The sequence below is a fragment of the Hippocampus comes genome, unplaced genomic scaffold (genome assembly GCF_001891065.2).
Source record: "Hippocampus comes isolate QL1 unplaced genomic scaffold, H_comes_QL1_v1.1 scaffold326, whole genome shotgun sequence".
Lineage (NCBI taxonomy): Eukaryota > Metazoa > Chordata > Actinopteri > Syngnathiformes > Syngnathidae > Hippocampus > Hippocampus comes.
The window spans coordinates 393,334-419,253 of record NW_017805930.1 but is presented as its reverse complement, the minus strand read 5'-3'; the positions used below and the strand labels follow the sequence as shown (position 1 = coordinate 419,253).

Genomic DNA, 25,920 nt, shown 5'->3' with positions numbered 1-25,920 from the left:
AAAAAATGAAATAAAAGCAGAAATTTTTATTCAAAATAAAGTTTTACATGAAAAGACCATTGTGATCCCTGTCGTTACAGGGGTGGGGGCTTTAATTCTATTTTTAAATGAACTAAATTAAAATTGAAGTAAATGTAAATTTAAGAGGAAAAAAAACCCAACTAGAATTGCAACACAGCATCAGTTGTGGGGCTTTGATTTGATTTTTGTGGTATAGCAAACGGTGGGCATTTTTATTTTTAAGTTCAGTTTTAAATTAATTTTAATATTAAAAATAAACATTTAACAAAAAAGTACGATCAAAATTCAATTATAATCTTTTGAATGCCGTTTTTATATTCAAATAAAAATATTTTGAAAATAATGTTTAAAACCTTTGCAAGTACAAAATTGCATGAAAACCCGATTGTGATACACGCAGAGTGGGGTAATTACATTTTAACTTCTAAAGAAAAAAAATACATTAGTTCCAAACCCAGATATGTTGTGAACCATTTTAAAAATTAACAAAAAAATACATTTTTTGCGGCATTGTTTTGTTTTAACTCATTCATTTCCCCAAAAGACACTTTGTATGTAAAACTTTGTTTGGTTAAAAAAAAATTAAAAATAAACTGTTTGATTAGTGTAAAAGTGGGTCCCCTCCCATAGTTTTTTTAATACTTGCATTGCAGTCATGTAAACACCAACAAAACCCACAAAAAGCCACCAAAAAACAGAATACAAGTTCTCTGTATTTTTTAATTTCTATACTTTTAACAGAGACAAATGGCAATGGGTTGAGAACTACTGGTGAAATCAACAAATAGAATATCCTTGTTATTAGTTTCACATGTTTCTCTCTCATTTTTTTTAAACATGGGAATGATCTGATCTGCTGCTGTGCGAACACATCCAGTGAAAGGATATGGTGCAAAACATCCCTGATCCTTTCCTTTAAAAACAAACACAATCGTACATCATAGAGATATATTTTTCAGCAAAAACAGTATGAACAAAAGAAAAGTGATTAATGACAATGGTGTAAAAAAAAAAAAAAAGAAGCACAACTCTGTACAGCTATTATGAGTTTATAAGGAAGTGGCCTCATGTGGCCAGCTTGGACCTTTTTTTTTCTTGATAAATCCTTAATTACTTAATTTACTACTTCATGGACTGAAATTGCATGCCTTTCCTTCTCTATCCTACCTGGCGACACTTTATTGAATGTTTTTTTTTTTTTTTGACTGATTGAAGGTTTTGGTGTCATGTATCTGCGTAGTTATGATTTGTTTGTTTTCCTGATCGCTTCCTGAGTTCATCTCAGTGGATGGGCGCTGACGTGTCATCATCACCAGACTAAAATGGAGGATGCAGACAAACGTGGTAACAAAGAACGGAGAAGAGGAGGCGGCGGCGGCCGAAAAAAGTCGAAGAAACCCTGAAAGACTGCAGAAAGATATGTTTCCATGTGGAGCGACACCCTGTTTGCCTTATCATCATCATTATTATTCTTATTACTACCGACTCCATGCACGCTTAGTATGTTACGCATAATGAATGTTAATTATGTCTATGGCTCTTATTATCCCATCAACCCCCCCCCGCCCAAAAAAAAAAAAAACAAGCAGAGGCAAACAAATACCGGCCGCCGTATCTTTCCCGTCTCCTCTGGTTAGTTGTCATGGTAACCGCTCACCCCGGTAGTATTCCCCATTTCAGGCTACGTTCACACTTGTGGTTCAATATTCTGGCCTGGACCAAAAGCATTTTGATCAAAGAAAAAAAAACAAAAAAAAAAAAACGGCAAGTCTCAACAAGACATTTTGTGTAACGTGCTGTGAAACATTTACAATTTCTTGTTTTAGGGTGGTCTGTGTTCCAATCACACTCAAATAAACCAAACCGTGCCAGAGGTCACTTAGGAGAGGACTGTCCTGTTTCACACTTGGCATTTTTGTTTATTCAGCTACTCATGCCGTTTAACATTTGTAATTTGTCGTCTGAACGTCAGTCCGTGTTCACACTGTGCCGGCTGATGCATTGACAAGACTCTGGTTGACTTAAGCCTTTTATGCTCACCATTAGCATGGATGCCAAAAGCTTCTCTCCAAGTCGCGACCTAATTAGACGACGTTTTGGTGTGACAAACACCGTTGGCACTACAGCTCAACAGAACCAAACTGTGCCCGAGTTCACTTTCGAACGCGTTCATTAGGGCTGCCAAGATTAATCGACTAGTCATGACCAGCTCGACAATCAAAATCGTCGACAATTTAATTTTTCTGTCGAACCTGCCTTGTCTCGGCTATGACGCACATGCGCAGTAGTGGCAACCCGGGTCATCTGTGATGGAAACAGAAGCCTTGTGGGTAATGCGGCCAGCGTCATGCCCGAAAGTTTGGGCGCATTTCACCCAAAATACTTAAAACACCATGCAAACCTGCCTTTTGATGGCAGCATGGCGGTGATAAACGAGCATCTAAAAAAGGAAGCACTTTGTGGCTGATGCCCAATTTCATTTCTGACATCGGGACAATCGTCTCTGGAAGCTAGCATTAGCGCACACATGCTCCTATGTGAGTATTCCTGCAACTTTGCATAGTGTATCGTTTTTGGTTCCATTTTAAAAATGCATTCAACATTTACAGCTACAAATGTTATGTACACCGTATCACCTTCAATTTATTCTAACTTGAATGTATTATCATCCTAATTGTTATTAATTTTTGTACATAGCTTGAAATATTCAAGAGCAGCTGCTGGCAGGTGCCATTGTGGCAGCCCTAATATTCATACCTGTCGACTCGTACACAGGTCCCATTTGGTTAGTGTTCACGCTTGGCATTTTTGTGCTGTCTAATATTGCTGATTCGTCATTTTAACGATGATCCGCGTTCAAAGTCAAGTGAACAGACGCCCTGTTCATACCTGTACTTTGGCACGCCAGTCTGGCTGGTTTACTGTTCATACTAGGCATTTTAATCACCCTAACAAAAGCGGCGCAGTTTAAAAAAAAAAAATAGTCATAATAATACAATTGCAGACTTGCGCCATGATTGGACTGTGTTTTGCCCAATGGAAACTGAACTGTTCCAGAGTTCCCCTGCATGCAGACTATTCTCACACATGTACCGGTAGTTCAGTACTCTGCTCCAATTCACTTGATGTCCCCACATTACATATTTTTTTCCAAAAACATTGGCACCGCATTCATACTTACCCATCTTTCTAAACCTGATTGGACCGCGTTTATGACTATTTCATTTTTTGTTAAAGCTCTTTGTTCCCTTGCATACATTATTTTTAGATTCTAGCTATTTTTAAACCAGTTTAAATGTTAAGAAACGATATTAAAATGCAATTTTAAAATGCATCCAAACATGGATGCTGGTCTTTTCCACACTTTTTGCTGTCATTCTAATGCTGGTCCATATCCAAACCAGCAAGTGTGAACGTGGCCTGAGCGCCATTGAGCCATGTGGCAGTTGAACATTATCGCGGCTGATTTTTGCCTGCTTTCTTGCATCTTTTACAGACTGCAGTCGAGTGATCTGGACCGGTGTTCGGAATTGCAGAGACCGTTCAAGATAATCCCACCCTCCACCACACCTCATTTAGCAACTAGTTAAGTGCGTCTTTCACAAGCTTTTCACAAGATCATTGGCGTCATCTTTGAGGGGCTGATGTGGGAAATGCCTCATTCCGGATTCTTTATTCATCTTAAAAAAAGGACATGTCGCTTTCAAATATCTACAAAATTAAAAAGTATTTCACATTTTAAATCGCTTCTTTTTTTGACTGGCTAGCGCCTATGCACCCACCCAGCCAGCATGCGCTATATAAGCCCCCACAATCCCACCCCAACCTAACACGCAAGCCACCATCCTGAGAAGACGACATAGAAAATGCAAGTGAGTACACCTCAAAGGTGGACACAGCTTATTTTGCCAAGAGGCGGAAAGGAGAATGAGAAGAAAAACTTCCTGTGTGACGACGTGCACACAGACCAGGAGGGGAATAAATGAGTGAAATGTATGAGGGAGAAAAAGACATTTGGGAGGTAGGAAGGAAGAAAAAAGATCATCAAAGGGCATCAGGCGAACTTGGGGGTGGGGCGGGGGGCGGGGGGATGAGTCAGTAGTGGGTGTTATTTCTTAGCCTTAGCAGCCTTGGCGGAATTTCGTGGCGGGGTCACGGGCCTTCCCGATCCCATCCCAGCACCGCCGCCATACGGATACAACTTCTTATCTGCCGGTTTCAGGATCTGAGACACACGGACAGAAAGGTGGCAAAAATGCTTTGGACAGTTTTCTTTGTGTGCCAGTCGTCAAAATGTGACACATTCTGTGAAACATCTCACTCTTTCGCTCTCACACACGCACACACCTGGAAGGAGCACATGAGCGTCTCATCTACGCTCATCATGGCGCCGGCGTTGTCAAACTCTCCGCAGTAATTGGGAGCAGAGAACAGTGTGACCAACTGCCTCTTGGCAAAGAACTCATACCCGTCTTCCACCACCTGCACAAAGGAAAAAAGGGACATTGGTAATCACAAACCATTGAAAAAAGGTTGAAATATGGTGCATTAGAAGTGCACCCGGTATTAAATGTGATACACATCACCTTCCTAAAATAATGACGAGTTTTTTTCAGTCTTTTTTTCAGAAAACATCGAAAAAAATTGAACCAAATACAGATTCATTATATTTAGTAATCATTTCAGGTATAGAATTGAATTATCTGTTTAATGAAGGATGTAGTTGCACAGTAGTAGTTGCCAAAGATGGGCATTCGGTCCCTGGGATGGAACGGTCCGTCCGATGCCCATTTTTAGGATGAGGGATGAAAGTTTTCTTTTTTCTTTTTCTTTTTTTTTTTTTTAAAGGATAGATTAAGCAAGGACAGAATTGGGTTTCCTTCCGTCCCCTTAATCGGGTTAAGCATGTGATGTCGGGAGGCAAAACAACAAAGCCAGAGTGTAGCCAAACACGGTGTTTTCTTAACATGCTATTTCATCTCAACAATATTTTTATAGCAACACTGCCACCTAGTGTAAAGTCAGGGAACATAGAGTGCCTACGGACATCCATTTCACCAATGATCAATCCAGCCGGTTAAGAAAGCTGGCTGGCTCTGTTGTATGTCTCTGGGTACCCGCCCACCATGCTGATGGCCTGGATATCTAAAAGTATAGTTTTTATTATTATTTTATCAAAGTAACTATTTTTCTGGGGTGAAATACTAATGTTGAGTTGTGACTGAGAAAGACATTAAAGATATAAAGAAACAGTGATGTCATTTTTGTTTGAGTGATGTCCAGTCTTATCTGCAACAGCCAATCAGTACGGTAGGCAGGCGTACGTGCGAGCAATACGTCAATGTTTGCATCGGAAAGTTTGTCATTGTGTAATGTTGCGAGACATGTCATGTGATTTGTATTTTATGGACGACGCGGTTCTCTCATGAAGTGACGAGCTTTGTAGTGAGCGCCTCTGTGAGGAGGAAAACACCCTAAAATCCCTAAGAATTTATACAGGTTGAGACTGTCATGTTGCATAAGGAAAGTGAGAAAGGACATATTAAATTCATGTCGGCAACTAAAGAGGCATTTGAACTGTTTCATACAAGATTCCACGGGGGCCATAAACTCTTTGGAAATTTAAAATGAATAGAAATATTCTTTTCTTTTCAATTCTGTAGCAGACAATTGTTGAACTGGGTCTAAGCGATATGTCAGCCCATTCGCCATATTGTATGTGGCTTTAATATTAGATATGAATTCGGCATATAATATTGTAAAACAGAGCTAGGATAACATAAAATCAAAAGCAATAATTACGTAATTTGCTTGATGATGAATCTCCAAGGAGGAAGCATATTCACAATTTCTTCACTTTGCCACATCCAATATGGCTGCGCCGTCGGCGCACTCAAGAAGTCGTTGAATATGTAATGTGAATGTTTTCAATGATCATACTTGCAGTTGTCACAGAAGGCACCATTCAAGATGGGATCAGCTGTGTTACGCGAATGTATGGCGCAAAGTAAGTGCTGTCTCGTCTCCGGTGTATTCATTGGAGCACAGACCATTTTGATACATTAGACTTGCACATTCATTAAGGAACATTGGAGAAGCACACAACATAAAATAGGGTCAAAATGGCTCATCTCGAGGTGCAGAGAATATGAAATGTGGTACATAAAAGGTGCACAGCTCATAAGCTTTATGAGCTGTGCATCGACCATGAAATAAGGTACATTTTGGTTTGTATAATGATTAGCCAACAGAGCAATTAAGGCAAATTTAGAGGCAGAGACCAGAAGATACCTCAAAAGTTAATCAACCATTGAATTGCAAATTTAGACGTGTGCAGATCATAAAATCTAGTTTGTTTAGAGGTGCACAGAGCAGTCACAATGTGGTAGAAGATTGTGTAGCAGCCATGAAACAGGGTACATACTATATGGAAATAGTGTGCATCAGCGGTGCAGCCCACCACCAATAACGGGACACTGATCATTAAATAAGGTGTGTTTAGAAATGTACAGGCCATTAAAAACGATGCAGGCCATTAATATTGTCAAAACACAGCGCATTCCAAGTGCACAGACTATTACATTCAAAACGAATGGTCTGTGCACCTCTGATGCACTTAATCTAAGGGTCGGTGAGTCGACAGTATGCTGAGAGGTGCACAGATCTCAAAATTAGGTACCTTGTGATGTCTCGACAGTTAAATGAGGAGAGCTTAAACACCCGTAACGAATAGTCGCCCACCCCCCAGCTCACCTGATGTGCCCGACATATGAGGTCCATGTCGTGCTTGTGTAGAAACTTGGCCACCACATCGGCGCCGAACGTGAAGGAGACGCCGCGGTCGTTCTCACCCCAGCCGAGCACGTCCTTGTCGGGGTCAGCCCACAGCAGGTCGCACAGCAGACCCTGGTCGGGCACGTCGGTGGGCCGCATGACTCGGCGGATCTGCTCCATGGACTGGAGGTCTGGCGACAGGCCTGGGGGGGGGACATGTCAGTCAGTAGACATGCTGTGGTCACTTCATTAGAGTAAGTTATCCTAGCCGGGGTACAAACATACAATTTTTTAGCATCTTAATCAAGTTTTTACATATTAGAGAGCCTAATCCCCTTTTCTAGTGTGCATAAATGTCAAAGTTGGTTATGAATTATTACGTGCGTACTCGTACTCAGCATATTTGCAGACTCCACCCCCCCCCCCATATTTTTTTTCATGGATTTTACATGTTGCAAGAAATTTTGCTGGTGATAATCGGGCCTTTGCTGACTTTGAAGGCAAAGTCTAACTTGTCGGTATGTGTGGACGCCGCTTGAGTACCAGTGGAACGTGTCGCTACCTCCATGACAGCAGAAGATCTTCTCGTCTACAATAGCAGCCACTGGTAAACAGTTGAAGCAGTCTGTGAAGGTCTTCCACAGTTTAATGTTATACCTTCGCTTGCCTGAAACGCACAAAACACCCCTCAGGAAAAAAAAAAATGAACCACAGAAGAACGAGCGACTATCAATTTGTGGCCCATTCTGCTCACACTCGTCGTAGAAGCCGTAAATTCGGTTGATGGAGGCGCACTCGTGGTTGCCGCGCAGAAGGAAGAAGTTCTCCGGGTACTTGATCTTGTAGGCCAGCAGCAGGCAGATTGTCTCCAGGGACTGCTTGCCTCGGTCCACGTAGTCGCCCAGGAACAGGTAGTTGCTCTCGGGAGGGAAGCCGCCGTACTCAAACAGCCGCAGGAGGTCGTAGTACTGGCCGTGGACATCACCTGTAGAGAGCGCCAGAGAGTAACGCAAGTGCTTCTCAGGCAAAGCTATTGCATGCAGTATTTATCCCATATGCTACTAGTGCCCTGAATTGTCCATGAACTAGTCATGTTTATAGTAGAACAGATCATTAGTAAAAGGAGGGTGCCCGAATAGAATGGCAATGTATTTCTGGTCAATATTTTCCACGACTGCCTTCCACAAGTGTATGACATTTCTGCACACCGGTAGACCAACTAGGACACACCAGTGCAACTACTTCCTGTTCAGAGTCCAAACTGAGCATTTTATTTCCTGACCTAATAATGCACTGAATTGTCCCTGTACTACCACACTCTTTGTGCTTACTCATAAGACAACTGAGCTCAGTAGTCGAACAATGATGTATCACTTGTGCTGTTTTTTTTCCACTGCCGTGTGACATTGCTGTCATACAGTAGTTGGGCAGAAGAGTTTAACAGCTGTCTTATTAGTGAAGGGTTTTTTTTTCCACTATTGCCATCCACATTTTTGCACACGAGTAGAATGACTCCAACGCAAGTCGAACAATTTCATGTTGTGATGCAAAAGGTTGCGCTCATTGACAACTGCCTTCTCCCAGACCGACTGGTGATGAGATTCTACTGGTTGCCATCCATTGCTGCACAAGTAGCGCTTCACAGATGTCAACTTCTGAAGAGTTACTTGAGTCTGATAGTTTTTGTATCATTAAAAGCTATTGTCTGAGCACTGTTGCACTAATTGGTTTATTTTTAACTGCACTTACGGCATGGGAAACAGTTACTCTTGAAAAGGCATCAGACATTTTTTGTGGATTTTCACAAAAGCATCTAAAACAGAGCTACAGCCAACACCTCTTGTAATAATGAATGAGCATTTTTCAAGGTAAGATGTCGACAGGCGCATTCGGATAAAAGAAACGGTTGAAATGCATACGGTAAAATTTGACAGAACAGCTTGAGCCAGGCATTCGGATCTGTGCGAATGCAAACAGCTCTACCTCAATTTGAACTCAGAAAAAAACTCTGTCTCTCTGCGTGTGCGTGCGTGTGATTGTGTCTTGAGCTCACCGCAGATTTTGAGGGGGGCCTCCAGCTCCAAAAGGATGGGCTGGCTCAGGAAGATCTCACGAGATTTGAGGCACAGCCCGCGGATCTCGCTCTCAGTCAGCTGCACGTTCTTGCCGGGTCGAGAGCCCTTGACTGCAAGGCGAAATATAGACCGAGATGAAGAGGGACACGTGAACGCGCACAAGGCCAGAACGCCTCCCACACACAAAACGCTGCCAGAACAAAAGAACTCCTCGCACTCATGAGCTGAACTCACAGTTTGACAGGTGTGTCATCCTAACAAGCAAGGTAACACATTCACACGCATCGAGAATAGAAAATTAAATAAGATCTAAAAATGGTACACAAGATATGCACAGACCATTAAATGTGATGCATCATTGGGCGATAGTAAACATGCGCCAATATGGCACATTACAGGTGTGCGGTCCATTAAATATAATTTCAAAAATATGGTCCAAAGAGAAGAAATTCTAAATGCAATACTGATTACATTTAGTCCAAATATGATGTATTTCAGAGGCCAGGGAGCTTAAAATATGTCAATGTGGTACATTCAGTAACATCACATGGTACAGTGAACCCCCACATATTTGTACCTTCTTTGAGGGACACCATCTTCAGTTATCTGCTGAAATGTGCAGCTTCTGTGCTCAGGCAATGTAAGAATTCTTTTATTACTCAAGTAACATCTCAAGGACCTATCTAATCCAAATTTTGGACTTTTTTTTTTTTTAGGTCTGTAAGAATGATTGCCTCAGTCACGCACACGCACAGCAAAGGGCTGTCATGATGCACCGTGTGACTTTGCACTCCTCCCACAGCCATACCACACTTGTCCTGCACACCCGCTGTTTTGTTTTATGATGAACACTCTTCCACTCTACTTCCTGTATTCTGAGTAGTGACTACTAAAATGTATCACAAGATTCCCTTGATAATCATGGATGTTGCTGGTAGCCAAATATTATGTGACATTCTAACAAAGGTCTGTAGACACACCGATATGGTACAAATGAGTCAATGGAGGTCGGAGTAGAGTAGAGCAGCTACTTAAAATGGAGGCCTGAAATAGTGAACGCGAGCCTAAATATGAGCAGCGCTGTTCCTAGTGCCTCCTAAAGCAGGATTAAAGGCAGATTAGCTGTAACACAGGGCCGCAACACAGCTAACTTTGGAGTTAACAGTGCCGCTAATAGGACAAATGATGTGACAAAGACCCTTGGGGCAGGGGGGGGTTATACCACCCTCTGGCGCAGATACAAAGGAAAAAAATATATAAAAACCACACTATGACATGTTCACTACAATGACGGTCAGACAGATTGACAATCAGGATGCCACAAAAAAAATTTTTAATCACATACACACAAAAAAAAAAATACGCACAACCACGGGTTGCACATAAAAAAAATCAGTCTCTCTTGCACACACAAAATGCCAGACATCTGTACAATCGGTGTCACACAAAAAGTCTTCACTGTACACATGGCAGTGAAGCATGTACACATGGCAGATTCACAAAAAGCAAACACATACATGAAAATCACACACGGTGCTCCCTATCAGTCACAAATGCAAAAAAATATCTATTTTTTCAAATCACACATCCTCACATTAAAAAAAAACAAATAAAAATCATTTACCACCCCCTCAAAAAACCACAAATACACATTCGCACACCAAAACAACAACAAAAAACATAGTCCAAAGTATCATGCATGCACACAGCAAGTCTTGAGTTGAGTTACTTGAGCATACCACAAATCCAATTGACTTGAGTTAGTGGTTATCCCAACACGTTTAATTGGCTTGTTGTTGACACTCACTCATGAGAAAGTGGACATACTATACAGCACAATCAATCATTGAGGTATCATTTTGAAACATAAGTGTCTGTGTGTGACTGCAGTTAGTTATACTTTGACCACACAATACCAACAAGCCATTGCTTGTTATGGTCTGCAATAAAAAAAGAAAGAAAAGACACACGGAAGGTCAGCAGGGTTGCATAAGAGTATATAAATACTGCCACTATCTGCCTTGTTTACACACACACACACACACACACACACACACACACACACACACACACACACACACACACAGACACACAAGCTGGTCCGCAGTCAAAGTCAACAGCAGTTAGTATGACTGCTGTGCTTGCTGGTTTTTTTTTGTGTGTGAATAATCCAAGTCACCTCCTTCAGATCAACTCTACAAAGCCAACATTCACTCATTTAACCTACAGAGGACCAGTGACCACACAACTGTCCATTTTTTTTTTTTTGCCAATTTGTCACCATGAAAACATTTTTTTTAATCCAAATTTTATAGCATTTTTTCCTTACCACGCACCGGTTACAAATGCCTAACAGCTCATTTTAAATCATGGTTTTCTTCGTATTACACAATTAAAGGAAGGTTGTGTATGATACAGCCTCCTGGTGGCTGAAAGACACCAGAAGAAACCAAAAACGGTTTCTTTAATTTCGATTCAACTATGCTATTACAGAACGTTTTTTAACAAATTATTAAAGAACGGCATTTTTCGGAATGAAAGCACTTTTTTGTTAGTGCTTTTGGGATTCGTTATTATAATTCAGGTTGACATTAATCGGTACCCAAGATGTACGTACCTCTCAGTTTCAAAAAGGTTGCCGACCCCTGCACTACTTGTATTTTATCGTGTATTTCTAAAATGTTGATATATTTGTAGTATTGCACTCACCCTTCTGTTGTCTGTTTTGGAAGTGCTGGAAATTTCTTATGACAATTTCTATTCATGTCAGAAGGTAAAGGCGATTTGGTAAGCGAGTGTTTTAAGTTACAAACCTGGTCACTGAACTATTAAGTCAGGGCATCACTGTATACTGTATAAAATAGAGACAAAACCACAATTCATAACTAAAGTCAAGACCGTTACATTTGCTAAAAGCTACCTAAAGCTTTGGTTAAATTGCTACCACCAGAGCACACAAGGGTGTGCGTGTGGGTGTGCGTGTGTGTGTGTGTGTACTCAACACTTGATAAGATTTACGCTTGTCTTAAGTGTCCACAGGGTTTTCCTTGTCTCTTCGTTACACAATCAAGTGGTCGACTGTGAATAATAATTAAAAAAAGACTTTACATCTGTCTAGTATGTCTCTATTTAAAGCAACTTTCTCAAATGGGGATAATTGCAGCATTGATCTAGTGCTAATGCTTATTAGTGTGCAGTGGTGGTGTTTGTGTTCTGCCATTCAATGGGCTCGGATTCGCACACGTCTCCACGCTCACAGCATAAACACACACGTTATTGGCATAAAACACACACATTGCTGTCGTTATTGGTCCTCTCACCTTCCAAAAGACGCTGAATGATCGAGTCGATGTTTAATTTGTCCGGCTCCGCCATTTTCTGATGATTCTCTCACGAGCTTTACGACGCCCGTTTGGCACACCTTCAATTTCATTTACAGAACAAAATAATAAACCGACAAAAAAACAGTATCAGTTAGAAGTTTCACAATCATCCAGGAATCGAAACCTCGAAGCATAACATTACATATCGTTAAAATTAGCTAAGAACATTACTCACAGCCTCATTCCATTCACTCTGCGCTCATGCTAACTTGTTAGCACTTTAGCCGAGCGGGTCACATAGCCAAACAAGCGACAGTGACAAGTTAGCTCGCATTTTCGTACCTTATCAGAATAACAGCTCTGCCGGCGTGTTAGTTTAAAAAAATACGATGACACGAAGAAATTTCCTGAGCTTGGCCGCGGCTTCGGTTCCCTTGTGCCTCGTCCTCCGGGAACTTTAAAAGCAGGCCGGGTTAAGCTCGCCGCCGTTCGGACTCGGAGTGTCTCCGGTCGGTTCTCCTACGTCGAAGAGGGCCGGAATCAAACTGAATGACGTCACTTGATTCTTAAATCATGATTGGACGGAGGCGTTTACACGCTACACTATGATTGGCGGCATCGTGGATTGGGTTGAAGGAGCACGCCCCGCCCCCTGAAGACGTCAATCGCGTCAATATAGTGGTTTCCAATGCGAAATTCGAAGGGCGCCATCTTGCGTGTAGAAACCAAATTGTGCAAGCATCCAATTTGCCTTTGACATCAAAGTTGCCACTTGTGACGTTGCTGACGCTTCAGTGATGCGAAAAATTAGTCGTGACGGTGGCGTAAGCGTTTTAAGGAAAGAGACATTGTGACGTTATTAGGTCAGGACTTTTTCTTGTATCAATGACACGTCAGCAATGTTCACTTATTGCAATGACGACATACTACATATGCTTTGTCATACACACATCATAGTTTTTTAGATGTGTATGTATGTCCCATATTTGTATATTTAGAACACACACACACACACACACACACATACACACACATACACGCACACACACACACACACACACACACACACACACACACACAGACATGTACAGATGCTTGTCAAAAAATTTGAATGTCATGAAAAAGTTGATTTCAGTAATCCTATTCAAAGAAAGAAACTTGTGTCCAGGAATGTTGTAGAAGTAAAACAAGTAAAATGTAAACACTGGCATAGTTTTATAGAATGTTGCATAATTATATGCATGTTTCTTAATCATACCTGTCAACCTTTCGGAGCGCCAACCCATATAAACTACCAAAAAAATCCTTATAAAGAGCAAAAAATCCTTAGAACATACCAAAGCATTTTATATGTCAAAATAACGGCAGAAAAAAACCCACGAAATTTTTAATGATATTTATTGTAGATCTCCATAATACAATGGCAGGTGAATGTCTAATCATCATTCTACTTAGTGGCATTACTGTGTGAAGAGTTGTATTCCTGCGTTACTTTTTTCACCTTGTAGATTAGAACTTGAGCTTGTACACTACCGAAGTATGGAATGAATACTCTGCTGTTTTCAACTAGGAACCACGTGATTTACTGGAACGTTACCGGAAATGAAAGCATTCGAGTAGACGAGCACCATTCTGGGCAAAAGCAAACGGAACTACCTGTAAGGGGGAAAGAAAAAAAAAAACGGAAATTTTCAGAATCCGTATGATTTGTGCGATGTGGCCATGTACGTAAGATTCACCACAAAATCCATATAAAATATGGCTAAACCGTATGAGTTGACAGGTAGGCTTAATTATTGTGAGAAAGCATTCACATGATCAGTGTCTTGTCATAATTAAATATCATTACTAAAGATAATTTGATATTTCAAAAGTGGGTATCAAACTGGTAGACCTTCACATTAATTGGTACCCAAAGCATAGCTTAAAGTACATTTGTTGAGTTCAGTTAACTCTTGAAATGTACAGTAATACATCTGCATTAAATATTTTCCAACTGTTTATTTTCAAACATTTATTTCGGTAAAATTTTGTATTTAACTTGTACGTGTAATACATTTAACCACCGTATTTCCCTATATTTTTATTTTGAATTACGGTACAATTTATTTATTTTTTGGGGTGTTTTAATGTCTGTATTAAAAAAAATGAAACAATGCCATGCAAACACATGAATGAATACTCTCTTTGACCCCTTGTTTGGATCTCATGAGCTGGTGTATCTAATGTTGCATCCCATTTCACAATCTCGACTCTTCCAGCAAGCAACACAGACCGTCTTTCCCACAACCACCACGAAACTGTGACATCACAACCTTTCGTTTGTCATCAGTTTCTAAAGTGGGTGGCGATGTGTGTGTGTGTGTGTGTGTGTGTGTGTGTGTGTGTGTGTGTGTCATGGCTTACCATGTTCAGTGGCCTAGGTTGTATTTGTAAACTTTGTCTGCACAAAAACATAAAGAGTCAAACAGAATCATGAGCATCATGAGACCCAAATACTTTCTGCTGGTTTGTTGGCATCACAAAAGCGTATTGAAGGAGAAAAAGTGTGACGTTTTCTTTTTTACATTCAAGTTTGTCAGGAGCCTAGGGCGTTTTTTTCTTCTCTCTCTCTCTCTCTTTTTTTCCGTGGCATCAAAAAGTGAGTAAGAAGAGGGGAGGACAAGTCCAGTCTGGTTTGCAGGTTCGCAGTCGGCAGGACCCCACCCTGCACATCACATTCTTGTACAAATACTCCATCTTGTCCCAGTATCGCCACACAATCCCAGCAGGACGCCAAACAACAAGAAGACAAAGAAATAGTGAAGAAAAACATCTTTAAACTCACATTTCATCCAAGGTAAGGCCATTTCTTTCCCCATATAATGAGTGTTGTTATTTTAAAAGGATGTTTCAAGAGTATTTATTTTAACAAACTGTATCAATTTGGATGCTGAAAAGATCCAAAGAAGATCGAGTGATGAATTTTTTTTTTTTTTGTTAAGAAAAATGTTTGCACCCCAGGCAGGTCTCATTTTGGTCCAAGATGAATCGCTTTCCCTCGGCTCATAAAAAGTAAAAAAAATAATCACATAACATGAACTTAAAAAAAAAAGATTAAAACCCCAAATTAAAAAAAAATAAAGATTGCATGTTTACTGTAAAAGAAAAAAAGGGATAAATAAGATTCCAACATAAATTTTTAAAAATTACATTAAAGCCAATTTATAGAAGATGAAAAAAAAACCCTGGGGAGAAATAAAAACTAAAACCAAAAAGGTAATTGCAATAACTAATAATATACTTTTTTTAGAAAATGTATTTTTTACAAACAAACTTAAAACCAAATAGTGAAAAAATAACAAAATGAAAACAACCTCAACAAAAAATTAAATTCAACAAGATTATGAATTAAAAACAAGGCAAGCTAGAAACAAAAAAAAGTACACAGGAAAAAAATGGTCTGTTGAAATACTCAATTTTATTTCATCAAGCGTTTGCATGAAATAAAATCAGCTGGATTTAGATTAAAAAAAAATTTAATATACTGTACATCTACTTAAAAATTGATCTGAATCCAGATGACACTATTGTGTTTAACCACTTCGAGGAAATATCCACCCCTCCATTTTCTAATCTGCTTATTCTCACGAGGGTCACGGGCATGCTGGAGCCTATCCCACCTGTCGTCGAGCAATAGGCGGGGTACTGAACTGGTTGCCAGCCAATCGCAAGGCACACATAGACAAACAACCATTCGCGCTCAATACTCACACCTGGGGACAATTTCCAGTGTTCCATTGGCGGGAGGAAACTGGAGTACCCAGAGAAAACCCACACAGGCACGGGGAGAACATTCAAACTACACATAGAAAGGCCGGAGAATCGAACCTCATACCTCTGCACTGTGAGGCAGACACGTAAACCTGGTTGACCACCCACCGTGCCCATGACAAAATAAAGTTGAGTAAATTCAGCACACCAATTTTTTTCAGTGAACTTCATGGCGCGAGATGAGCTCTGTTGATGAGGATTTTTCATCTTCATCTCAATCGAAAGTATAAGAAGAAGAAGAAGACGGATAGAAGGCAACAAAATTGAAGAGCAGCACGAGTCACTTGCTTCCTTCATCTTCTATTGTCACCTATCCATAATGATTCCTAAATTTTGAAAAAAAAAAACGTTTTGGGGAACAACCATATCAGAAATATGTCTTAAAACGGGAATGTTTCATGCGTCTTTAGTTTTTTGGACTTTTGGGTGCTAGGGAGCGGTTTTGTGCTTCTAATGGGTGGAGAAGTAACAGCCAGCGGGCCTGTTGAGACATGCGCTCAATTGAAAACGTAGCCCAAAGCTACACGACACTCTGTTTGTGTGTGTGTGTGTGTGTGTGTGTGTGTGTGTGTGTGTGTGTGTGTGTGTGTGTGTGTGAGACCTTGTCTTTCTCAATGTGCGTGGCACCACCCTTGACATTCCATCTTGTTCCAAGGGACATTTTTGAATGGAAAACACTCAAATGAACTTCTCGCACACATGGCTTCATACGCTTCGGCTCGAGATTTACAGGAGCCCCTAAACGTTTCCTAAAAACGGATTGATAAAGTTTTCTTCAATTTAAAACAATTATTAATTCACGTGCTTAAAAAATAACATGCCTCTCATCTTATGCAATGGACGATTCCATCTTCTTACTGCACATGTGCAGACCAGATTCAGGAAGAGGGCAGCAATGAACAGCTTGTTGCCACATTGTGAGGAAAATGAAGCGAGTAATCCCAGGAAGCTTGAGGGGTTAAAAAAAAAAAAAAAAAAAAGCTTTCAAGTTTCGACCTTTTTCATGGTGATAAAACCAGCAAGAGCAAGAGATAAACCCTCTTTATAATTTTGCCATCAAAAGCCTTTCCTCAAGCTTATTTTTGTTGTTTTATCATTTATGCCTTCACAAAAGCAGGAAAAAATATATATTTGCTCCAAAGTTACTGTTTCTCTGCTGTTTTGATCAGAAACGTTTTGGTGAGACCAACCGATTCTATTGCTGGTTAAAAAAAAAGATCATAACATTTTGGTAGATTTGGTTCTGAAAGGATGACAGAAGGTAATATTTTCTAGGTCCTGAAAAATAAGGTGAAATGTTTTAAAATATCTGGCAGTCAGTCAGTGAGTTAAAATTCTGATCACTTGCACGAAAAGCGTTGAGATGATTCACTTGTTTGATTATCATCCTCAAGAAGGATTTGAAGGACGGTTTTAACTGCAAAAAGAGTTCAGTTAAGTTGACGATAAACATTTCATATTTAAAATGTTCGTACGAAACAGATGTAGCACCACAAAACAAAGCTCACATAAGATAAACTGAAATAAACTAAGCTAAGCTAAATTAAGCTAAGGTAAGATAAGCCAAACTAAGCTAAACTATACCAAAGCAAACACGCCTCTGGGCCCTGCAATGAGTTTGTCTGTTTTTTGGACCTTGTGCGTGCTAAGCTTTGATCTCCTTTTTGTCAGAATGGGATCAATGGGCGTTCAGATCGTGTGCGTGGGCCTGGGGATCCTGGGCCTAATTGGGGCCATCGTGTGCTGCGCCGTCCCGCGCTGGAAGGTTTCTTCCTTCACAGGCGCAGCCATCATCACCGCCCAGGTACGTTCTTCTTCACACCTGCGCAGGAAGTACTGTACTTTCAAGTTAAAAAGCGGCAAACTGGATTTGAATTACAATCGGAAAAATTGCTTTGCAACTAGAGAATGAATTCAAAGAGAGCATTGATGACAGTATATTCTACAGTGCCTCCTATTGAAGAAGGTGGGAAGTACCACGATCTAAAATGAGCAATGGAATAATGAATATAGTACATTTTGCTATGTGTTGTAATTTAGAGTTATGTTTGATTTTTGTGCACGTTCAGAGCCACCAGGAGGGCCTGTGGAAGTCGTGCGCTGTGCAGAGTACAGGCCAGCAGCAGTGCAAGAACTACGACTCATTGCTGATCCTGGCCTCGGACCTGCAGGCGGCCCGTGCCATGACCATCATCAGCTGCATGCTGGCCGGCCTCAGCCTCTTGATCCTGTTCTGCGGGGCCGACTTCACCACCTGCGTGGAGAATGAAGACGCCAAGCCCAAGATCAGCCTGGTGGCCGGGGTGGGCTTGCTCCTGGCCGGCCTTGTTCTAATCATACCCGTCAGCTGGTCAGCCCACAAGATCGTTCAGGACTTTAACAATCCCCTGGTGCCCGCCACGCAGAAGCGCGAGATGGGAGCGTGTATCTACGTGGGCTGGGCGGGCGGGGTCCTGCTTCTCCTGGGCGGGGGGCTCCTGTGTTGCTTCAGTAGGCCCAAATCGGGGGGGTCTGGGGGCACGGCCAAGTACTACAGCAACAGCGCCTCCGCACCCAGCAAGAACTACGTGTGAGCCGGAAAGAATCAGTCCGATTGCGGCCGGAGGTCCATTAGCCGCTTTAGCTTTACTCCTCTGTACATAGTCAACATGTGACATTAAAATGTTTCTTTTTATGTGGTGAGGGGATCAAAATGTACATTTGGATTTTGTTGCAATCAAATTAACTGTAAAAAAACTGCTAGCATGTTAACATCTGCTTACTTCTCATCAGCGATTGCCCCTAGCGCTTTTTGTACTCAGGTTGCTGTCTTGCCATTTTAGTTAGCTTAGCCATTTTTAGCATATTAGCCATTCTAAATAGTATCTGTCTACAGGGCAAGAAATAATCCACCTCGTCTCTCTGTAGTTGGTTGCTATGTCGTTGTATGTTAGCTTACCAACTGCTTACATGTTAGCGACCAATTCAGTCAAAAAAATTACCCAACTATAAGGCAAGATGTAAAATCCTTTGCAATCAGCCTTAGCACTTTCTGTACTTGGATTGCTAACAGGCTAAGTGGCTAAATGTCGTCGGACCAACTGCTAGCATGTTCAAAATTCTAAATTTTATATGAAAAGTAAACTGATAAAGGGCAAAATGAACAGAAAATCCATGTTGCATTTTCCATACTCCTTATCTTTGTCACTGTTAGTGTACCAACAGCTAGCATTTTAGCATTTGATTCATTCTCATTCCAAATAGTACCTGGCTCCATGGCAGAATGTAAAATGCAATTTGCCTGAGGGCTTTGCTTGTTTTTTGTTAACAGTTAATCAATTCTCATTAAAAACATTCGCCGACTGAATGGCAAAATGTAAAATCCTCCTCAATGCTTTCTGTAATCTGTTGCTATGATGCTGTTAGTATTTTATCTAATGCAAATAGTACTTGACCTCAAAGTAAGAGTTTTGTACAATGACAAGTGCAAGTGATTAAATATTTTTTTTAAGCAAATGTTGTGTGAAGCTTGAGGGGTTAACACACACACACGCGCGCGCGCACACACACATACACACACATACACACACACACACACACACACACACACACGAATGGTCGGAAAATACTGATTTTATTTCAAGTAGTATATATTAAAATAAAATTGGACCAACAAACTTGAGCCTGGAGTGGGTTTCTTTTTATGTTTCTTTAGTTGTCTTTCTATTATTTATTATTTCTTGTGTAGAAAACAAAAAGAATCCTGGTGGTTTAATGTTTGTTCTCCAGCGAGCTCACACGATTTCTGAGCTCCTCCAGTGACGCTTTCATAGCCGACAACTCCCGCCTCAGAGCCGACACATCCTGAAAATAAGTGTCAATAAAATCAAAACGACTCAAATATGACAGCATTTTAGGACATTTTAGTTAAATTAATTTAAATCATGAAAATAGACGCCGACTTCTCACCCCCGCGCCGCCATCGACGTGAGTGGAGCCAGCTGAGGCCACGGTGGTCTTGAGGAGACTCTTATGAACTTTGAACTCTTTGGCCTTGGTGGTGGTCACAAAGCCATCTTTGAGTGAGATGAGCAGGGGCGGCGCGTCTTTGCCCCCAAACCAGTCGTCGGCTTCTGCGGAAGGTTCCGGACCGATGGTGTCGGGATACAGGTCCTCCTGGAAGAGGTCCGACTGTGCGGGAAGAACAAAATCATATCAATACTGTGGCGAAACATCATGATATCGATACGTCGACCCACTCAGTGATACGACCGATATTTGGTCCGCTATCAATGACACGACACATCACGATATCAATTTTGTCCACTTGCCCTCCACCGACATTGCCTATCGATAGCATGTCATAAAATTGAGTGTATGACTGTGTCACCTTCCTAGGCACTGTCATGACGATGGGCTCGCACTTCCTCTCATGGAGTTTGTAGAACCTGCCGGTGACAAAGAGCAACCTTGACGTGTGGGAGAAGACTTCCTGGAGTGTGATGCTAACATGCTAACAAGACGCTACCTGGCAATCTCGCACTTGTTGACCTCCAGGCCCCTCTTGGTCATGTAGCCCATGCCCTTCTGGCTCTCCTTGCTGCTGTACATGGACAGGTAGTGCACGTAGGGCGCTTCCTCCGTCACTTCAAAGTAACGGATGCTGCTGTCACCCTGCAGTGGGAGCAGTTTTTCCTGCTTTATTTTTCAAGCCAATATTTTCATATTGAGCAAGCATCAAAAGAAATCATCTTTTACTGCTTTCATGCCCAGGACAAAGCATTAATTAGTTGTATTAAGTATGAGTTTGACACCATCTTGTGGCATCTTGGTGCCAAGGAACAATGTTGAAGTTAGTTGAGGTCTTTCATTTACGCAAAAGTAGCACTTTGTCACCATCTTATAGCTTTTGGGTGCCAAGGAACTATGTTGAAGTAAGTTGTGAAGGTTCATTTGAACAAAATAGCACTTTGCCGCTATGGTGTTACCCAGAATCTACTGTATTTTAAGATGAGTTGAGGAGTTTCATTTAGCCAAAACAAACATTTTGACACCATGCTCTGGTATATTGGTGTCAAGTAACTAACTTTGCTGCCATCTTGGAGCATATGTATGGCAAGGAATTACTATGAAGTGAGTTGTGGAGTTTCATTTAAACGAAAATAGCACTTTGCCGCCATCTTGGTGTCCAGGAACTATGTTTAGGTTAATGGAGGAGACAAAAGTAGCAGTTTGCCGACATCTTGTGGTACTGTGGTGCTAGGCAACTTTGTTGAAGTAAGTTGCGGATTTTCATTTACACGTTACCGTTGCATTGTATTGTATTAAAGTAGCACTTTCCTGTCATCTTGTGTCATTTTTCTATTGATATCAAATGAGGATTTTCACTGAGAAGAGAAAAAAAAGTGCTTTGAAGCCCTCTTGTGGCTTTTTGCTGTCAAGAAACTGTTGAAATCAGTTGAGGAGGTTCATTTTAGAAAAGCAATGCTTTATCACCACCTTGTGGCATCTTTTTTTTTGGGGTCATCAATTACATGTGGGTTTTTACTATTGTCCCGAATATTATCCTACTGTGAGACGGTAATTACTTTATATAACCAATTGATGTCGTCATATTCTCTTTGCTTTTATGCAATAGGCTACAGTACTATTTTTTCTTTATTAATGGCAGTGAAGATTTTTTTATGTGCTTTTTGGTGGGGCTGGAACATAGAATGGGGAAAATGTATTAAGTTTGTTTACAAGGCTGAGCATGGAACAAATTAACTTCCTAATCATGCCCAACAGCAAAGGGAGAGATTGTGACCTTGCCGCAGAGGTAGACTACGCCAGTGTCCGGATCGAAGAATGGCAGGAGGACGCCGCTGCTGGTGTCCAGTTCTTGCAGGGTCAGCGGTGAGCCAAAGTCTTCCTGAGACAAGAACTTGATGATTAAAAACATTGACAGATGGGCCAGGACCATCAACCATTTTTACTTGTTGAAATAGAGGGCAGTTTTAAAGGACAAATATTACACAACACATTCTGATATAACATTCACATGTCACAATCTGACATCTTCTGCATTGAAAAATTCATTTTTTTAAACCAAAAAAAAAAATGCCTTTAAGAGGAGGCCCATCAGGACTCACCAGGTCCCACAGCGCCACCTGTCGCTCGCTCATCCGACTGAAGCCGGTGGTGAGGATCATCCTGTCCGACACCCACACAGCCCGGACCGGCCTGGAACCCTCGTGAGGTTTCTCCTTCTCCTACGAAGAAGGAACAGTCGGACCTTGGAGGAGGTGGACGCATCGGCAACGGCGAGGGTGAGCCAACGTACAGCGAGGACAGTGCCCTTGCGAGGGTCCAGCACCCTCAGCATCTTGTCCTTGCAGGAGGTCAAAATCTTGGAGCCGTCGCGGTTCCAGCAGGCGCTGTAGATCAGGTCCGAGTGCAAGTCGTCGATCCTGACGGCTGCCTGGCCGCGGGCTACGTTCCACAGGATCACCACGTTGTCGCAGGCTGACCAAGCAACAGGAAGGCTTGGCGTTAGGTGCAGGGAAGGTAGTGCCCCTCTGTATCCACCAGAGGGGGCTGTTGTGCTTTCTTTTGAATTACGTCGAGTCTATTAGCTAGCTCAATAGATGGCCCGTGATTAATTTGAAGGTGACCTTTTTTTTTTTAAAAGCGAGTCGTGGTTCAGCGTTAACAGCAAGTATTCCATTCAGCTAGGTAATATTGCCTATTTATTTACCAAACGGTCAGTTTGTACCTTGGGTAAAAAATATCTATGTATGTACAGTAGTAGCATTTTGAAATGATAGTCATTTTATGATTACGGCTTGTTTAATTTTTTTAAAGTCATTTTATTTGAGTGTTTTGGTTTGTTTTTCGTGTTAGTTTGTTTGATTGAATAGTATTTTTTTTATTTCATTCATTCATTCGTTTTAATTTTCTTTTTTTTTTTTAATTATGTTTGTTTCATCATATTTGCTCTACTTGTTTTATTTATTTTGTTTGATTGTATTTATATTAGTTGGTTTTATTTCATCACTTTGAAAATGTAATTTCTTTATTTTATTTAATTGCATTCCCTTAAATGTGTTTCATTTTAGATTCCTTTATTTAATATTATGACTTTTTTTTTACATAACAACACCTGTCAACAATTTTTTTTACTACATTTTTTTTTAATCAGCGATGCAAGTAAAATTTTCTACCTGAATTGATTCCATTGATTTCTGAATCTGCCCTTGTTTATTCTTTAGCACATCAGGTTTTAAAAAATAACAATTTATCCATTCATTAATAATAATAAAAATAATAATAACAATAATAATAATACTAATATGGAATAGAGTCATATTTATGACTCAGAGTTAGGTTTAGCAACAGATGAATTTTTTTTTCTGAGACATCAAATCACATTCGTGCCTCGTTTGTTGTGGTCTCCCCCAAGGTTCTGTCTTGGGCCAACTTCTCTTTATCATCTACATTAGCAACCGGCAACTGGGTGCCCGTGAGCTCTTGACCATTGTAATGGATCATGACTGTAAAGTACAGTCGATAATCTAAATTTCATTTTTATCTTTTTAATAAAAGACAGCAAGTCGAGGCCTGTGTGGTGGATTTGCAGCTTTTCAACTCTTGATCAAGTGTAGGACTTGTCCAGTATATCCGTGCTTGTGCTCACCTGCACTCATGAGTACGTTGTGGGCGGTGGGGTGCCAGCTGAGGATGCCCACGCGCTTGGAGTGACCCTCCAGCTTCACCACCGGCTCTGTTAGTGGCGAAATCAGCCCAGAGTCCGGGATCTCCCAAATCTGTCCAGAAAGACAACGGAAAGCTCAAATGAGATCTGTTGTCACGGGCAGACGTTGACCACCACCACGGGACTCACCATGACGCTGCAGTCCTCAGAGCCGCTTGCAATAATGTTGTCGTTGTGGGGGCAAAACTCGATGTCTAGCACGGGCCCCGTATGGCCGCACACCGTCGGGTAGGACATGTCGATACGGCCAGTCTGCACACATCCAAGTTGGTAGGGAAGCCCTCATATCATTTTTGACTTGGGAGCCCCACCAGGAAGGTTTTGAAAATGTAGCCCAGGAAGTTATTTTCATGAAATTCGGTAGACATGTCTGTTATGAATAGACACAAAAAAAGTCTCAAAGAGCAATGCCCAAAGAGACAGGAAATATGCCATTTTGCTTTTCAGTGGATATTTTACACAAAACGAATAATTCACATGATGGATATTTTGAAAATTCAGCCCCAGAAGCCAGCTTCACTAAGTGGCTATTTTAGTTACTATAACTATCATGTGTGTCATCACATACATATCAAATTTGCCGCTGGCCGATGTGCCAGATATTTTTGGGCCAGATGAAATCTGCCTAGCAAGAAATTGATGTACATTATTGTGGTTGTAAAATGCTTCACTTTACCGCTCGAGAAATGTTACTACAGAATTGGTTTCGTGAGATGCATTAAAGGAACAATGCACCACCACACATGTACGTCGTCCTTACGAAAGATGAGGTGGGGGAGAGGCCACATCCGGCCCAGACTGAACAACGTCGACCTCCAAATATGGTGAAAACATCTTTACAAGGACAAAAAAAAAAAAAAAAAAACCTCTTCAAGTTGCCATCCAACTTCCATATTTGCTTCAAAGTGTCAACATGATTGGTAGTGTTTGCGTATTTTAAAGACATTTTACAGCTAAATATGTTTGACTATGTTGGTACCTCTAAAAACTCCTAGTGTTGATCATAGAAAAGGTAAAGAAATTACAAATATGACAACGTACATAAAAAACTCTGGTGCCTTTGAATGGACAAAAAGAGATGAGTAAATCTATGGGATTCATAACTAAGTTTTAGCACAAATAAAACAAACTATAGTGGACTTCGAGGAACAAATAAGAAAAAATAAATAAATACTTAAATAAAATGTTAGCATAAACAGTAGCCTAACACAACTAAGGGGGGCACCAAGGCACAAAATTAATTTGGTGGGAAAAAAAAAACGATTCCATTTTAAAGTAATACTACAAGACCATTATAACAGTTGTTCATGTTCATGTACCGTAGCTAATTTACCAGGAAGTTTACATTGTTATCCGAAAAATGTGTTCTCTACATTTGGTTGGTCAAAAAAGTGATAGTGGAAGCAGGCTAGTTTGCTAGTACAGTGTAGCAGAAATAAGTGACAAACTTCGGCAAAATGTTTGCCCGTAGGTGTATTTTGAGTGTGAATTGTTGTTTGCCTTCAATCATTCAAACTTTCATCAAAGCCAATCATTAATGTAGTTGTTTTGTTGTCATGTTGGACAATTGTCTTTGCTCAACATTAGTGATAACATTTTCAGAAATAATGTGAGTGAGTTCTCAATAAAAACTGCTTCACCCACATCAAAGCTAATAGTCAGATTATCATTTTTATATAACTTGTTATTGCAAGGGACTGTGTCATGCAGGCTAGCAGTAAACCGGGAAATACAGTGGCCAATAATAGACAAAAAGATAAAAAATATTTTGTGGGACAAAAGCAGTGGCGGACCCTGAGGGCCAGCAAGGCCTTCTCTGCTGGCCTAAACATTCTCAGAAAAGTAAATTTACTTTTCTGAGAATAACATAAATTTGTTATTTTATTTTCATAAATATGTTAACAAAATTATTCTCTGTATTCTTTACGTCATATTATTTCCACTTAGTTGAGTGGCTTTCAATGTTATTTTAAATAACATTGAAAGCCACTCGAAAAATAACTTATTTATTATGGTAGAGTTTTTAACCAATCATATTTCAGCTAGCTTGTGTTGCCAGGTAAATTAAACTTGCTCGGGGCCTTCAGATTGAACAGAGCAGGCCCCTGTGCGCTGTAAAATGAACGGGCACCGTCAGGTTTCAATAGCCAAATCAGATCACGAGTCTGAGACTCGTGATCTG

At 40.8% G+C, this 25,920-nt stretch overlaps 3 protein-coding genes and 1 long non-coding RNA gene across 4 annotated transcripts in view; 1 reads left to right on the top strand and 3 right to left on the bottom strand.

Moving 5' to 3' along the window:
* Window positions 1–723: 723 nt before the first annotated feature.
* ppp1caa (protein phosphatase 1, catalytic subunit, alpha isozyme a) lies at window positions 724–12,752 on the bottom strand. Its single transcript, XM_019889850.1, has 8 exons — window positions 12,536–12,752; window positions 12,191–12,291; window positions 8,849–8,980; window positions 7,550–7,780; window positions 7,358–7,462; window positions 6,775–6,998; window positions 4,369–4,503; window positions 724–4,246 (listed from the first exon to the last, which is right to left on the bottom strand). Exons 2-8 carry the CDS (start codon window positions 12,243–12,245, stop codon window positions 4,130–4,132), a joined length of 999 nt encoding a protein of 332 aa, XP_019745409.1. The 5' UTR covers window positions 12,246–12,291; window positions 12,536–12,752; the 3' UTR covers window positions 724–4,129.
* A 2,124-nt stretch (window positions 12,753–14,876) lies between these two features.
* Window positions 14,877–19,501, top strand: cldni (claudin i). Its single transcript, XM_019889875.1, has 3 exons — window positions 14,877–15,032; window positions 17,678–17,810; window positions 18,076–19,501. Exons 2-3 carry the CDS (start codon window positions 17,679–17,681, stop codon window positions 18,577–18,579), a joined length of 636 nt encoding a protein of 211 aa, XP_019745434.1. The 5' UTR covers window positions 14,877–15,032; window position 17,678; the 3' UTR covers window positions 18,580–19,501.
* LOC109527778 (uncharacterized) lies at window positions 17,295–17,694 on the bottom strand. Its single transcript, XR_002170582.1, has 2 exons — window positions 17,642–17,694; window positions 17,295–17,423 (listed from the first exon to the last, which is right to left on the bottom strand). It is a non-coding gene; the product is annotated as an uncharacterized LOC109527778 (long non-coding RNA).
* A 99-nt stretch (window positions 19,502–19,600) lies between the features above and the next one.
* coro1a (coronin, actin binding protein, 1A) overlaps window positions 19,601–25,920 on the bottom strand; it is a 9,171-nt gene continuing 2,851 nt past the window's right edge. The window contains exons 3-11 of the mRNA XM_019889874.1: window positions 23,868–23,990; window positions 23,661–23,790; window positions 22,308–22,489; window positions 22,117–22,236; window positions 21,792–21,896; window positions 20,514–20,659; window positions 20,376–20,433; window positions 19,955–20,176; window positions 19,601–19,849 (exon numbers count right to left, since the gene is read on the bottom strand). Coding sequence (XP_019745433.1) covers window positions 19,757–19,849; window positions 19,955–20,176; window positions 20,376–20,433; window positions 20,514–20,659; window positions 21,792–21,896; window positions 22,117–22,236; window positions 22,308–22,489; window positions 23,661–23,790; window positions 23,868–23,990 — 1,179 coding nt within the window. The 3' untranslated portion in view covers window positions 19,601–19,756. The remainder of the gene's footprint in view (window positions 19,850–19,954; window positions 20,177–20,375; window positions 20,434–20,513; window positions 20,660–21,791; window positions 21,897–22,116; window positions 22,237–22,307; window positions 22,490–23,660; window positions 23,791–23,867; window positions 23,991–25,920) is intronic.

Excerpts from the sequence above, each read along its gene's own strand:
- cldni (XM_019889875.1), top strand. The coding sequence starts at position 17,679 with ATGGGATCAATGGGCGTTCAGATCGTGTGCGTGGGCCTGGGGATCCTG. Across the intron at positions 17,811-18,075 it reads CAGCCATCATCACCGCCCAG|AGCCACCAGGAGGGCCTGTG; the intron begins GTACGTTCTTCT and ends GTGCACGTTCAG.
- ppp1caa (XM_019889850.1), bottom strand. The coding sequence starts at position 12,245 with ATGGCGGAGCCGGACAAATTAAACATCGACTCGATCATTCAGCGTCTT. Across the intron at positions 8,981-12,190 it reads CATTCAGCGTCTTTTGGAAG|TCAAGGGCTCTCGACCCGGC; the intron begins GTGAGAGGACCA and ends TTCGCCTTGCAG. Across the intron at positions 7,781-8,848 it reads GGCCCCCCTCAAAATCTGCG|GTGATGTCCACGGCCAGTAC; the intron begins GTGAGCTCAAGA and ends CGCTCTCTACAG.